Consider the following 16,283-nt stretch of genomic DNA (forward strand, 5'->3'; position numbering starts at 1 on the left):
CTGCAGTGAGCTATGATTGAGCCGCTACATTCCATGGAGGCTGGGTGACAGAGCAAGACACCATCTCTAAATAATAATCATATAAAAAATTACCTTTTAATAAATTTGAGCAGGAATGTCTGATAGTGCTGAATTGGATTCCAAAATTATTGACACAGTGTGCTACTGCATCCAAAAAGTCTAACGATTTTTTTAACTTCTTGTTTAACAAACTTTAGTGCCGCCTATCTGCAAGTTACTGCATTAGGCACTTGGCCATCAGAAAGATGAGCAAGGAATAGGCCTTGTCTTCCTGTTGCTTATTTGTGGGGAAAGTGAACAAGGACACAAATTATACAAATGGGTAAACGAACTGATAGTGAAGCTCAGAGAGAAGTAGGCAAGAAGATGCTAATATCAAGAATTGAATTTTAAAGTCTCAAGGTTTTAAATTGTGTAACCTAATAACATAATGTTAGAGGGCCCTGTGGTTTATCCCACCATCTCCTGTCTCCTTGGGCTCTTTACTTATCAGTTTCTCCTAATCTTAATATATATTCAGTCTCCACTTTGTAATTGTTCCTTTCCCTTGGAATGCACATATATTCAGGTTCCCCGTACTTAAAAAAAGCAAGTTACAGTCTCATTCATATCCTTTTTTATACCATCAAACTTCTCAAAAAAAGAAAAACCTAATTTTCTGTATTTTATTTCCCCTTCCAATTCTGTTTCTACTCCGAAACGCCTCACTGAACCTGCTTTTTCAAAGGTCACCAGACTTGCTTTCTTGATCTCTACAACTGTTTGTGATACTTTGTTGAATGTTTTGTGTTTATAGACTCTTCTCCCTTGGCTTCTGCATTATCTTGACTCCCCTTACCATTTATTCTTTCTGAATCTACTTTTCTGATTCCTTCTACTTAATTTTTCTTATAAATATCTACATCTCTCATACCTCACTACCAGATTTTATCTATGTATAATAATCAGTAGCGGGTTCAGCAACATTGAGAAATGTAGCCCCTACCCACTCCAATCAGAACATGTTAAACATATTTTAGACTTATGCATGTTATTTCCAAATTTACAAGCATTTTAATTTGAAGAGTGTGTAATGCTTGAGAAACCTGTAAGTGCATTAGTGGGACAAATATGTAATGATTGAGAAATCTGAAATGCATTAGAATCAAAATATAAATCATGTTTTAAAATTAATTTTACATAGTCTAGTTGTTTGAAATCAGTCATAACTGGGTAAGACTGGGTCGTGGCTTTTTCTCCTATTTTTCACACTTTTTTTCTTAGGCTTTCTTATTTATTCTCATAGTTTCACCTAACATGTTACTTACGATTTGTATCTCCAGAATCCCTCCTGAGCTCCAAAAACAAATCACCAGCTGCCTATTGTACATTATTACTGGAATACTGTTCCAGTAGTACATCGAACACACTGTGTCAAAAACTACATTTTCCTTTCTCTTTTCCTCTTCCTTTCTGCCAAAAGAGTTTCTTCTATCTTGTTTGCTTAATAGTACCATTATTCTCAACCACATAAACTCAAAATCTTAGAATCATCTTTGATTTTATCCTTCACCTTTACTTCTCATATCCCAAGTTCTCTTACTGTTTTGTTTTGTGTTTTTTTAACCTTTTATTCTGTTTCTTCCCATTGCTGATTTTCTCTGTTACTGATCTTTGGTGTTACTGGCAGAGAAAACCTCCTGAAACTCATTCAGATTGTATAATTCACTTCCTCAAAAACCTGCAGAGACTTACCATCACCTGAAGAATGAAGTTCAAACTAACTTGCATAGAATTTCTGCTTTCCTTGGTCTGTACTGCATCTTTGGCTGCACATATTTCTACTGACTCCATCCCCCCAAATATACCACATTCCAACCAAGGGTGGGGTGGCATGGTTGTATATTTTATACCACATGCATTTGTTCATGAGGTTACTTCAGTTTATGATGCCAGTTAGCAAATCTCTACTTACTGAAATTCTGTTCATACCTGAAGTCTCAGTCAAGTGGCACTTCAATAAAGACATTCTCAGAGTTACTTGTTAAAATTAATTATTCCTTCTTCTGTATGCCTGCATCATATTACATCTAGTGTTCATTTCATCCTATCTCATATGATAGAAGTTGACATATTGCCTTTTCCCACCTGATTGAAAGTTCCTTGAAGATAGAAAACATGGCTTACGTTTCCTTCTTCAGTATTTTGCATAGGAGAGAAACATTTTTCATAGAATTATTTTGACTAATTAGATAAAATTTTCAAACTAAATTTATGCAGTGGGGTTTCCCCCCAACTTTTCATTCTGAAGCACACTTGTTATTTTATAAACCAAGTTGTGGCAGTATTCCCCATCTAGGTCCATAACACTGTGTTATAGGAAATAAACTTCTATACGACGTGATCAATAAAAATGGAACTAGAATACAAACTGTTAAAGCATAATCTTCTCATTTTTTTTTTTTTTCCAGAGAGACACATCTCAATTCAAAGGCAGCTTGCTGATCTAGAGAAGTTAGCTTTTGTAACTGAAGGAAATTTTGACTCTACCAGCTCATTGAACTCAGATAATCTTGATGCAGGTATTTCCATGTTTGGTTTTTTTTTTTTTTCCATAATTTCTAATAATTTATCATCTTTGCATTCATGAAAATAAGTTTGATAAGAGTAGACTTGTTTATTCTTACTAAACTAGAACAGTGGTAAAATACAGTTTTTTATTTAGGAAATTGGCAGCCGCTTATGTGCAGAGTTGCTATGGAAATAAGTTATTTTACAACTCCTCAAGACAATTACAGTTTCACAGATGTCTAAGGGCTGTCTATTCAGCAAGTTAGGAATTGCATTTGGCTACAAGTAACAGAGGTCCCAAAAAACAGTGTCTTAAAAGGTTTATATTCTGCCAGGTAAATGAAGTCCCAAGATAGGCAATTTAGGGCTCGTGCGAGAGTCCCGCGTTATCTGTGCCCCACACTGCTCTCTTTCTGCTCTACTCTCCTCAGTGCTTGGTTTGCATCCTCAAGATCACTGACTGCTTGGTTTTTTTGAAGTAGGCAGTGTAAAAATAAAAATTGTACATATACTGTATTACACTATATGTGAAAGATATTTGTTGGGTTAAAAATTATTAATATGAGCTGAGAGGTATGATAAGAAAAAAAAGAAAAAAATTACTAAATGTGTTGTTATTGATTCTTGCTGTATATTTTATTACTTTAAACCTGAATTTGAAATTTAATTCTTTCATCTATACTATCAAAGTTTTTATTTGAGATACATTATATTTCTAATTAAGACATTTTGATGATACATAATCTTTTTGAGAATATGTTAATAAACAAGGAAGAACTTGTAAATTCAGTAATGGATACGGTGACTGTAACTATGCACCCAGTCTCAGAACAGCAGTTATATCAGATCCCATCTATTCCTTCCACTTCCTTCTTCCATTTTTCTAACTCCACATATTAACTGTTTTTGTTGCTGCCAGTTTAGTAGAGGAATACCACAGCAGATACTTTTGCTCTTTGTCCAATTCCTGTCCTTTTGGGAGTGTAACTGCTGTCCTTTCAGCTGTCCAAAATACAGAGTGATGCTCTCAGTGGCAAAAAGTTTGGCCAGAAGGATATCATACAGTTTATCACTTCTTCAACCTCTTTGTTCCCAGTAACAACAAACACATCAGCTAGCCACAGAGAGGAAAATTTTAGGGTGAAAAAACAACCACTGATCATGTGCTACAACAATTACTGTGAACTATCTCCTGGGTCAAGAGTAATGACTTCTCCCTGAAGTTAACAAAGACTTTAAGAAGTAGGAGGGGGAGACCCCATTAACCTCTTTGTAGCTGAATCCAGGCATTAATAACTAGAATATTCCGTGGTTTACTGATTCTTTTTTCTTTTTAAGGCAACAGACAGGCTTGTCCATTGTGCCCTAAGGAAAAATTCAGAGCTTGTAATAGCCATAAGCTTCGTCGTCACCTCCAGAATTTACACTGGAAAGTCTCAGTTGAATTTGAAGGTTAGTATTTTTGTGCTGGCAAAGAAGTAATATATATGAAATTCAACATTTATTACCAGTTTTGGCATTTTATCATGAATATAATCAAGTATTTTCAGTTTAAAATGTGAGGGGTTTAATACCCTCATTTCTAATGTATTTAATAAAACACCATATAGCTTTATAGGCAGTAGAGATCTATATGACACAGTTTAGTTCAGCAAACATTTATTATGCATCTGTTGTATACTGAGTACTCTGGCCCTGGGAGTCCATTTCGCTTCTTGAACAATGTTTTAATAAGTTTTCCTTTTATTTTACACATATTTTGGAAGGTATAGTACATAGTAAAACAAAATAAAATAATTTGTATGAATATTGGAAAATACAAGATAATATCTCTTTTTCTGCTGATGGCTTAAAAACTACTAGAGTTAAGAGAATTCAGAATGGTGGTGGATACAATTCAGAAATCTTAGCCATTTTCTACTTCAGATAAATGGAAACAGAAACAAATATATCAGTTATATCATGATAAAAATGACACAATTTGAGGGAATAAGTTCAACAAGATGACTCATCATGAAAAGAATAAAATCAAAGGACAGAAAACGAGAACTTTTCAAGTTAAAGGGCTTCCTAAGTGAATTATGTGAATTATTATAGCATTTTTGGGAAAAGATCTGACATCTTTTAAAATTAAAAATACACATATCCATCCACCACTCAGTTCCTCTGCTAGGAGTGCCTTAGAAGTAAAAGAATTGAGGTTGGACACAGTGGCTCATACCTGTAATCTCAGCACTTTGCGAGGCTGAGGCGGGAAGATCACTTGAGGCCATAAGTTCAAGACTAGCCTGAGAAACACAGTAAGACCCTGTCTCTATAAAAAGTAAAAAAATTAGCCAGGCGAGGTGGCCTGTGCCTGTAGTCGCAACTGCTAGAGAGGCTCACGTGGTAGGGTTGCTTGAATCCAGAAGCTTGAGTCTGCAGTGCCATAATTGTGCCACTGTACTCCAGCCTGGGCAACAGAGTGAGACACTGTTTCTTAACAAAAAAAAAAGATGAAGAAGTAAAAGGATCAACAGGCACGGATAAATGTAGAAGGATATTCATTGCAATATTAGTAACAAAAACTTAGAATTAAAAGAGATGATTGAATAAATTATGGGTACATACCATGAAATATTATGTAACCATTGAAATGAGTATATTAGATATATACCAGGTAACTTAGAAGTATTTCCATGGTCAACTACTAATGAAAACAGCAATATATAGAGAAGGTGTTATAATATTCCATTTGGATAAAACAAAAAGTCCCACCCTCAAAAGAAACCTAAGTATCAATCTTAAACATATATACGTTTATATTTGTGCATGATTATGTGAGCGCAGAAATTGTAAAGTATGGTTGGAGTGTCAACCAGCCTTGATAAAGCAGCTAGTAAGAGACACCCAGAAAAGAAGTCAGAACTATGCTGGAACTATTTTGTTAGTAGTACTGCTAAAAAGATTATCACTAGTTATTTAGGGAAAGGGGAATTAGATACTAATTTAGGGGCCATCCTGTCTTTTAAGTTTAATTCTATATAAGAATGTATGATAAACCGGCCGGGTGCGGTGGCTCAAGCCTGTAATCCCAGCACTTTGGGAGGCCAAGACGGGCGGATCATGAGGTCAGGAGATCGAGACCATCCTGGCTAATGCGGTGAAACCCCGTCTCTACTAAAAAATACAAAAAACTAGCCGGGCGAGGTGGCAGGCACCTGTAGTCCCAGCTACTCGGGAGGCTGAGGCAGGAGAATGGCGTAAACCCAGGAGGCGAGGCTTGCAGTGAGCTGAGATCCAGCCACTGCACTCCAGCCTGGGCGACAGAGCGAGACTCTGTCTCAAAAAAGAAAATAAAGAATGTATGATAAACCATACTGACTTCTTATGAAAAAAAAAGCTCTCATTTCAATTAAAAGAATCTCTTTCATATTCTTTACTTAGATTATTTTGTTTTTTGTTCGTTTGTTTTTTGTGGGGTTTTTTTGAGATGGAGTCTCGCTCTGTTGCCCAGACTGGAGTGCAGTGGTACAGTCTCGACTCACTGCTACCTCTGCCTCCCGGGTTCAAGCGATTCTCCTGCCTCAGCCTCCTGAGTAGCTGGGACTACAGGCATGTGTCACCACACCCGGCTAATTTTTGTATATTTAGTAGAGACGGGGTTTCACCATGTTGGTCGGTTGGTCTCAAACTCCTGACCTTGTGATCCGCCCACCCCAGCCCCCCAAAGTGCTGGGTTTACAGGCACGAGCCACCGCCCCCGTCCTCACTTAGGTCATTGTTTAGCCTTTAGGTTTGGTCTCCCTCCTCCAAGTTTTTCTCTTTTCTTAAATATTTTCTTGTGGTATTTCTTTACTTACTTATGGATGTGGTTCTCTCATGTACATTAGGCTGCTGGGTTCTTTCACATGGTATTGATCTGGTAGATGGTGAAGATATGATAGTTTTTTGTCTCAATGAGCAGGTTTCAAAGTGGTTGACAAATAATTGAAGGTAGAAACAACAAGATCTGCTGAAGAAATGGATGTGAGGTGTGAGAGAACGAGCCAAGAATGCTTGGGTTTGGGACTTGAGCAAGTAGAGAAATGGAGTTGGCCTTTACTGAGCTGGAGAAGAGTGCATTAGGATCAAGTGTGGGAAAGAAGACCAGAACCAGAAATTGTGGAATTTAAAGGATGGGATGCATCTAAGTGGAGATGTCAGGTAGCCCATAGGTTATATGAATCTGGAGTTCAGGAAGAATGTGGGGCAAAAGATACGCATTTGGGAGTTGCCAGAAGGCAGATGATATTTAAAGCCATAAGATCAGATAAGTAACTAAAAGTACATATTAATGGAAAAAAGAAGTCATCCAGGACTAAATCTTGGAGCACTTCAGCATATACAAGTAAGAAATGATCTGATCTGAGGTATAAGAAAAAAGGCATTAGAGGTAACTTACAGGCTTTGAGTTAAGAGCAACTGTAAGGCATTATCGTTTTAAAAAAGTAAAGAGACCTGATGTAGGATAAATTATCAGTTTAGTCTTGACAAGTAGGTTTTGAGATGCTGACTAGATAATCAGTTACATATCCTTAATAGGCAATTGGAAATAGGGATCTGGCTCGTAGGAGTGAATTGGTAACTAGAGCTATAATTTGGGATTCCTTTAATTGGAATCATGAAAGGAGCTTAAGTTGCCAAGGAAATGAGAAAAACGTCCCTTAGCCACCCAAGCCTATGGAATATCTACATTTTAGGGCATGAGAGAAGGAGGAGGACCTGTAAAGAAGATGAAGAAGGTTGGGAAGAAAACTAAGATAGTACCATGTCATAGATGAAGAAGGGTCTGTATAATGGCAAATATATCAATAGCATGAGGCAAAGATGAAGCCTAAAAAAAAGTCAAGGTGGCAGAGAATAGGATAAAGCTGAGTCCCAAAGACACTAAACGACTAATCCAAGTTAAAACAGGTAGTCATGGTGGAACCAGAATTCAAACCTGGATCTCTCTGTATTTGTGTATATAGATACATATATGTAAATATGTATACATACACATGTATCTCATGCATAACAATTATATAAACTAAAGCAATCTCATTTGAGTAATTATGACATTACGAATATAAGGTTAGTTCCAATTCTTATAAAATAAAACTTGCTTATAATTTTTGATAATTGAATATTTCATGAATAGTGATATGATAACCAGTTGTTTTTTATTCTAGGTTACAGGATGTGCATCTGTCACTTACCTTGTCGACCAGTAAAACCAAACATTATTGGAGAACAGGTGATCAGATATTAGATTTATTTTTAAATTTAGGCCTTTTTAAAGAAAGCGTAATTTTTACTTACTGTGGAACTAAAATGTGTATGTTCAGCAGTGTAGTTTACTCTAAAATTCTGTGTCTGAGTCCTTTCAGATTATCGTAATAGGAAAACTATCATAGTATGAAACTGTCATAGTATGAAAAAATAATTGCTATATTGAAGTTCTCATTTTATAATTTTTAGTTTAAGTCAGATAAATTGCTCCTTTGTGTTCAAAATGAAAATTAACTCATTTACTAATTTTGGAATGGAAACTTTAGAGAGTAGTTTTTTCTCTTAAAATTTTGGTCATGGAATAGAAGCTTCAATTTCTGTGATTTAGTAAATATCTTAGTGTGTTTTGATTTCATTCATCTTCCCCAAATCCTTCCTTTTAAGTCCAATCTTAGAGAATCAAGAAACTTTCTGAAATCTTAGTAACTTTTTAAAAAATACGTGTGTTTTATTTTTAGGGTAGATTTGATCTAAGGGGAATACAAACTATAAAATTTTTTAGTGACACTATCCTGAATGCATATTCACGTAATGAGTTCTCATTATTAAATTTTATTTTGAGTCACTAAAAGCAGTATCATGTTGACAAAAAGGAAAATATTCTGTAAGTAGTAGTCAAAACAGTTTCTGGTCCATCAACCTAGTCCAAGTCCATGTTTGAAGATGATAATCACAGTACCATAAAGAACCTTGGGTAATGTGCTTGACGGTTTTCTATTTGCTGTAAGGTCCCAAGTAAAAAGGAGTTAGCAGCACTAAGAGTAAAAGGCATCAAAACTAGGAAAGAGCCATTGAAGCAGTCTTTTTGTTCTCAGCTAAAGGAGAAATTATGAAGTGAGAAATTTTTTACTTAGAAAAGTACGCTTCTAATTATGTCTCTTAACATTCAGTGCAGTACTAGAGCTGGCTCAAATTTTCAGAAATCTTTCAAGCTGGTGGTTTAGTATGGCCACCATTAAAAATTAAGTTATATAAGCCTAAAAATGAATGAGTTATATTAAAAAACAAAGATAACGAATGTTTACCTTTATCATTGTTCTGCTGCATTTTAATATTATCTGTACACTTACAGTTATTTACATCTATTATGTCTGCTGGGTGACAGTGCTCTATAATGGTATAATAATGCACATCTCTTCCTAAATTCATATTCAGTGATGTTACACTGATAGCTTAAAATCTCTGAGAGTTGTAGCTTGAAATTGGCTATGGCAGAGTATTTATGCCACAGAAATCTGCAAATACTACAAATCGGGGCTTTATTTTCCTGGAGAGCCAGTTAATAAACATTTACCAGCACACCACTCCTAATATTATGCCATTTTTAAATGCAACTTATAGAAAATACAATTATTTTCTGATTGGAATGAATGGGAAAAGCTAGGAAATTAAATTTCTGGCCTATTGTAAAGTAAGGTTTAAAAGTATATATAAATACAGGTAAGGAAGTTAAGATCCTTTCAAAGTCACATGGCAAAATTAAAATTATCTTCTATACCATTAAATCCAAGACACTAATATACTCAAATTTGTAAACTTATACTTCTATTTCATTGTCTTAGTAACTTATTTAAATTAAATACTCTGTTTGATAGATATCCAGTAAAATGGGAGCCCATTATCATTGTATCATTTGTTCAGCAACAATCACCAGAAGAACTGATATGCTAGGACATGTTAGGCGCCATATGAATAAAGGAGAGACTAAATCTAGTTATATTGCAGGTAAGTTGAGCAATCTCATTAACATATTAATATGTAAATCCTTAAATAATGGTCCAGTTATTATTTTCAGACATCAGGCAGATAAAATAATGCTGATTTAACCAAATGATTTAATTCACTAATCCATTACATCAGATTTTGGTTTCTTTCTGTAAGGTCTCCAAAAACATTTTAACATTCTCAACATATATATTTAATAAATGGTGTAGAAAAAGTAAGTGACACTCAAGTGACTATACATATTTTAATGAAAGATTATAGAATTGTCTCCTAGTGACAGCTTTTATACCCTTAACTGTCATGTATGTATTGTTAGAAAACACTAGAAAAAAAGATACAGTGAAATAAAGACATTAGTGACATGAAATTATTAATAGCTTGTTACTACTTAGAGATCCCTTCTCAAGAATTAAATTAAGCACTAATGGCCCAAAGCATGTATTATATGTAATGAATAACTTCTCTATGTTTAGAATGGCACTATGTACCATTTCTTTAAGAACTGAAAAAAAAAATAGTCACTGAATTAATTTCTATAAAGCTTGATTTTCTCACCAAACCTAAATTGAGAAAGGCTGATCTTGTGAGATATGTGACATACCTCCTCACTGGGTAGAAAAGGATATGTAACACAGTGCTAGGGAAAGATACTATTATTTGGCATTTTAGAAAGAAATATATAGTTGCCATTTAGTTAACATTCTGACTGTAATGTTATCAAGAAATCCAAACATAAAGGATCTCATCTGTCTGACACAGCACATATCTCATTTCTTAAATATTTAAAACATATACGCGTATAAACACATCAATATTTCATCAGTTTATAGCGAAACGATTCTAACATATTAAATGTAAAATCATTTTTTCATTATAGCCATTTCAGTGTAATTTGTAACTTGAAATCATTATGAGAAAATATTCTGAAGTCTCCCATGTTCAGGAAATAGAGTGGTTCTTAGTAAGCCTTGCTAGCTAATGGAATGCAGCCATATGGAGATATTCATTTTCTAACAATTACACCATAGTAAAATATATGTAGCAAACAATGTAGTGTTTGATGAAACACAAAGGTGTTTTAGGATTTTGTGCTTTCCTAGGTTGATTGTTCTTAGGTATCATAATACAGATGTATTGATGTGCTGGACAGTCAAGATAGTAAATTAACTTTCATTAATCAGATGTTTAACTGAGTGTTACTCTTTTGCAGAGAGTGCTGAATAAATCAGTTCTTTGGTTTTGGTTTTTTTACATCTGCCCAACCGTTTGCATTAACACAAAATAATATAAAGTTATTTTTCAAAATGTATATTGTTTTAGATGTTTAGAATTATTTTGTGTTTTCTTGGAAATCTTTTGTTTGGAATTATTTTGTGTTGCCCTGGAAATCTTTTCTTTTTTCTGTCTTAGCTTCCACTGCTAAACCGCCTAAGGAAATTTTGAAAGAGTCAGACACGGATGTACAAGTTTGTCCCAACTATTCTATACCTCAGAAAACAGATTCCTATTTTAATCCCAAAATGAAACTAAATCGGTAAGCTAAATTGAAAATAGGGTTATGGGATGTTTCAAATTATTGTAAATGTACCTTCTCTTAACCTTTATGTTCTAATATGTTAAAATTTAGAACTAGGTGCAGAATAAAAATCATCTATCTTAACATTTTTCACAGAAGGATTGTTTCTTTTTTTCTATCAAGCCAATGTCTTTATTAGAGAATAATATAGGCCTAACTTTATATAATTACTGAACAAGCTGGTACTTTTGTGAGCAAGTTTTGTTTATAAATAAATAAATACTTATTAATAGAATCCAACTGGATTCATAGTTTAATTTCACATATTTTTAGTTCTTATAGTATTAAATTAGGAATATGTTTTTAGGTCCTCTTTTGAAATAGTTTGTACAGTAACTAGGAACTTCAATTCACTATTCTTAAATGAAATAAAATCTATGATGGTGAAACATGGTAAAGTAAAGTTATTTCAGATTATGATTTCCTTCTAGGCAGCTAATATTCTGTACATTGGCTGCTTTGGCTGAGGAACGAAAACCCTTGGAATGTCTAGATGCTTTTGGAGCCACTGGTAAGTGAGGACACTTTTTTGGAACCACATTTTATTTATTTGATTTTACAGTATCTTTTCTTAGAAAATGTATATGGGCAGTGATGTAAAAAATTAAAAATCCAAGACAAAATTTTTAATTTTTTATTGTGAAAAATTTTAAATATATATTAAAGAGTATAGTAAGTGAGTCCTGTGTATCCATCGCTTACTTCAAAAATTAGTGGTTCATGCTCAGTCGTTTTATCATTGTCCTCATACCTCATGTCATAGTCTTTTGATATCTATTAATTTGAAACAAATAACAGATACATCGTTTCATCTGTATTTCAGTTTAATCTCTAAAAGGTAAAGATTTTTAAAAAATAAAACCACTATACTATCATACTTCAAAAAATTAAGAATAATTCTTTAATATAAATTGTTTAGATATGCCCAATTATCTCATAATGTGTTTTAAAAATCAAGTCAGAATGCAGACAAAAACTGTATTTCAATTGTTTGATATATCTAAGTCTCTTTTAAATCTATGGTTCCTTCTATCATTTTCTGTGTGTGTGATAATTGTTTGTTGAGTTAACATGTCTTTTGACCTATAGAGTTTCCCGCAGTCTAGATTTTTCCTGATTGTATTGTTGTGGTTCATATAACATGTTCTTCTATCTCCTGTATTTTTGTAAATTGGCCATTTGATTAGATTCAAATACAGTTTTTTTGTTTGTTTGTTTTTTGTTTTGCAGTAATACTTGTTTGCTGCAATCAGGCAGCACCTGATGTCTGGTTGTGTCTCTTTTTTGTGTTGTGATGATCACTGCTTAGCCTTTAGACAGTAGAATAAAGTGAAATTTTAAACATTGAGAATATTTTTCTCAAAAGACTTAATAGTAGAGAAAAGAAAATAGAAACAGTAGAAAATTTCTAAAAAGCCTCTGTACCCAATCCAAGTCTTTCTTCATAAAGATTATAGGAATACACTTTTGGGGAGTTTGTTACAAAAGAGTGAAAGCATTAGTTAGCTCTCCTTCCTAAACTCTCCTCAGGGAAAAGTAGTGGTTAAAAGCATGGACTGCAGAACCAGACTGCCTGAGTTCAAATCCCAGCTTTATCACTTGATAATTGTATGACCACAGGAAATTGTGCCTCAGTTTGCTCATCTATTGAAAGAGGAGACTCCTGCCGCCACCGTGATGATCAGCATTAGTACTGTCTCAGTATAAATGTGGTAAAAGTGATGAGGTGATTTTTCTGATTATTTCCCAAGTCACTTGGATTTGAAATTTGAATCATGTTTTTACTCCTTGTTTTCCTGTTACTCTTCTCATATCTACTCAGCCACCAGGTCTGTTCTAATTTTTCTTTTCCAATATAACTCACATTTTCCATTCCATATCCACCAATTTAATGATTTCATAGCAAGCCTATTTCAGTAGCCTCTATATAGTACCCTTGTTTCCAGTCATTTCTGTCCTCCAATTTGTCTTGCCTGTTACTGCTAAACAGCTATTCCTCTGAAGCACCACATTGTTACTTACCAATCAAAAAAGTCATTCATCTTTATTGCCTAGAGTCCAGAGTTCTCAGACTACATTTAATATCTTCCATATCTGATCCTAACCTGCTTGTCCAAATTTATTTCTCAGTATTTTTCACCATATCCTTTTACTTTACTCTTTTGAGACAGGAGTTTCGCTCTGTCACCCAGGCTGGAGTGCAGTGGTGCCATCTATCTCGGCTCACTGCAACCTCTGCCTCCCGGGTTCAAGCACTTCTCCTGCCTCAGTTTCCCAAGTAGCTGAGATTACAGGCACCTACCACCACGCCTGGTTGATTTTTGTATTTTTAATAGAGACAGGACTTTGCCATGTTGGCCAAGCTGGTCTCAAACTCCTGACCTCAGGTGATCTACCTGCCTCAGCCTCCCAAAGTGCTGGGATTACAGACGTGAGCCACCGCACCCAGCTCTTTACTCTTTTATAAATCTGAAGTCATTAAAGCTAATATCTAAGGAATATATTTCCAGCCTCTTCTTTTAATGTGCCTTTGTAAACTTAGATCAGGTCTGGAGCAGTCATTGTGCATGTTTTGCCATTCCTAAAATGAGGATATGAGAACTTACGTCACAAGCGTGTTGTGAAAATATGAAAAATACGTATATATGAAGTCCATAACACATGGTATTTTTCCATTTATGAGACACATGTATGGAGAAGATGGTCAGTATTTCCAATACATAAGGGGTTTACTAATCTGTGTTGGCTGGGCTTATGTTGCCATCTCTCATTTTGTAATGAATGTCCCTTGTGACTTTAGTAGATAGGGAAAAACTGTGAAAAGGGGCACTTTTGGTCTTCCTTTTAGATGATTAGAAATTCTTCCTAATCATTTGCTTACAAATTTGGTTTTTTGGTTTTGTTTTGTTTTTGAGATAGGGTCTCAGCTTTGAGATAGAATCTTGGCACCATGTCGGCTCACTGCAGTCTGGACCTCCTAGGCTCAGGTGATCCTCCCACCTCAGCCTCCAGAAAGTAGCTGGGACCACAAGTGTGCGCCACCATGCCCAGCTAATTTTTGTATTTTTCTGTAGAGATAGGGTTTTGCTATGTTGCCCACACTGGTCTCAAACTCTTGGACTCAAGTGATCCACCCGCCTCAGCCTCCCAAAGTGCAGAGATTACATGTGTGAGCCATCACACCCGGCCACAATTTTTTTTTTTTTTTTTTTTTAATTCACAACAGTGTTATGCAGTGTTTGAAAAGTGTTAGTCTAGACAAGTTTTTCATATTTTGGTCCATGATGACAAACTTCAGCAGAAGGAATTCCAACTTCCCATCCTCCCTTCAAGCAGAGTAATCCCATTTGTATAAAGTATTCCATGGTCAGAGAAAAAGCAAAAAAGAAAACATTTTCCACTATTCAACAAAATAAAAAAACATACATAGAGATTTTATTATACAAGGATCATAAAAAAGGTTTATAAAAAGTATTAGTGAAAATTTGTTAGACATATTTTTAGTTATAACCTTTCTTGAGAAGCTTTGTAGTAAGAAAGAATAAGATTCATGAAAACATTAAATTTTGAAATAATTTGTTATTTGCAAATCTGTGTGTTGTCATACTGTTTTTATTCTTTAAAATTATTATTATTATAAAACTCATTTTCTTCCCCATTTTTCCTAAGGGATAATGGGATTACAGTGGGCAAAACATCTTGGAAATGCAGTCAAAGTTACAATCAATGACTTGAATGAAAACTCTGTGACATTGATTCAGGAAAACTGCCATTTAAACAAATTGAAAGTGGTGGTGGACAGTAAAGAAAAGGAAAAGAGTGATGATATTCTTGAAGAAGGAGAGAAAAATATTGGTAATATTAAGGTGACCAAAATGGATGCCAATGTACTGATGCATTTGAGATCTTTTGATTTCATGTAAGTAGAAAAAGACTTGCCATGTCACTTTCTAAACTTACCTGGAATTTTGGGGACGAGGGGTAGTTAAAAATTAAGACTGTTGTTGTTTATTTATTTAAATGAATGCCATTTTTTGGCCTAAGGTATGCAGTATGAAAATTTTCTAGTATTTGAAATAAAATGCCTGGGCATGTCACTTTTCCTCTAACCCAAATTTATTTTTACATGTCTCATACATCATACTATCATTTTATTACTTAATTTCAAAACAGAATTATGTACTTAAAATAGATTTGCAATGTCCTTTTAAATCCATGGAATTTTATAATTAGAAATAATTACAATGGTATAATTTTTGTTACTAATATGACTTTAAAATATATCTATATGCTTTCTGATTTTAGACATCTAGACCCTTTTGGAACGTCAGTGAATTATCTAGATTCTGCATTCAGAAATATAAGAAACCTTGGCATAGTGTCAGTGACTTCTACAGATATCAGTTCTTTATATGCCAAGGCACAGCATGTTGCCCGGCGTCACTACGGATGTAACATTGTCCGAACTGAATATTACAAGGAACTAGCAGCCAGAATTGTTGTAGCTGCAGTGGCAAGGTACCAAATCGCCAACGGTGTACTTAGTGTGTTTTAGTATTTGATAAAAAGATAATATTACAAGAAGTACTTATTACTCAAAACATGCACAAAATATAAATCCTGTATCCCTTATCTGTAATACTGGTTTCTAATTTTACATGGTATCTGTTGTAATTTCATTTAAAAGCTTATGCCTGAAATATTCAGTTTACTCTCCAATTAAAATGTTATTGAAATAAAGTAGTAAGAAAGAAAAGATTAAAGTGAAGGTTAATTTCCAGTTTATTTGAGCAATGTAGGTAGGATAAAGGATAGCAATATGAAAGGAAAAGCAAAAATTGTTTTGTTTTGTTTTGTTTTTTTGCCGTGTTGCCCAGGATGAAACAAACCTCCTGGCCAACATGGTGAAACCTCGTCTCTACTAAAAATACAAAAATTAGCTGGGCGTGGTGGTACACATCTGTAATCGCAGCTACGATTACAGGTTGAGGCACTAGAATCACTTGAACCCAGGAGCCAGATGCTGCAGTGAGCCCAGGTTGCTCCACTGCACTCCAGTCTGGGCAACAGAGTGAGACTCTGCCTCAGAAAGAAACAGTCATTTCTTTTATATCCATTC

The 16,283-nt window shown here is 34.6% G+C and overlaps 1 protein-coding gene across 2 annotated transcripts in view; it reads left to right on the top strand.

Moving 5' to 3' along the window:
• Positions 1 to 16,283, top strand: part of TRMT1L (tRNA methyltransferase 1L) — a 39,803-nt gene that overhangs the window by 2,807 nt on the left and 20,713 nt on the right. For both annotated transcript variants that reach the window (XM_073011677.1, XM_007989174.3), the window contains exons 2-9: positions 2,472 to 2,582; positions 3,910 to 4,023; positions 7,764 to 7,828; positions 9,459 to 9,588; positions 10,999 to 11,122; positions 11,596 to 11,675; positions 14,834 to 15,083; positions 15,470 to 15,682. In XM_073011677.1, coding sequence (XP_072867778.1) covers positions 7,772 to 7,828; positions 9,459 to 9,588; positions 10,999 to 11,122; positions 11,596 to 11,675; positions 14,834 to 15,083; positions 15,470 to 15,682 — 854 coding nt within the window. In that variant the 5' untranslated portion in view covers positions 2,472 to 2,582; positions 3,910 to 4,023; positions 7,764 to 7,771. The remainder of the gene's footprint in view (positions 1 to 2,471; positions 2,583 to 3,909; positions 4,024 to 7,763; positions 7,829 to 9,458; positions 9,589 to 10,998; positions 11,123 to 11,595; positions 11,676 to 14,833; positions 15,084 to 15,469; positions 15,683 to 16,283) is intronic.

Source organism: Chlorocebus sabaeus, chromosome 25, assembly GCF_047675955.1.
Source record: "Chlorocebus sabaeus isolate Y175 chromosome 25, mChlSab1.0.hap1, whole genome shotgun sequence".
NCBI lineage: Eukaryota > Metazoa > Chordata > Mammalia > Primates > Cercopithecidae > Chlorocebus > Chlorocebus sabaeus.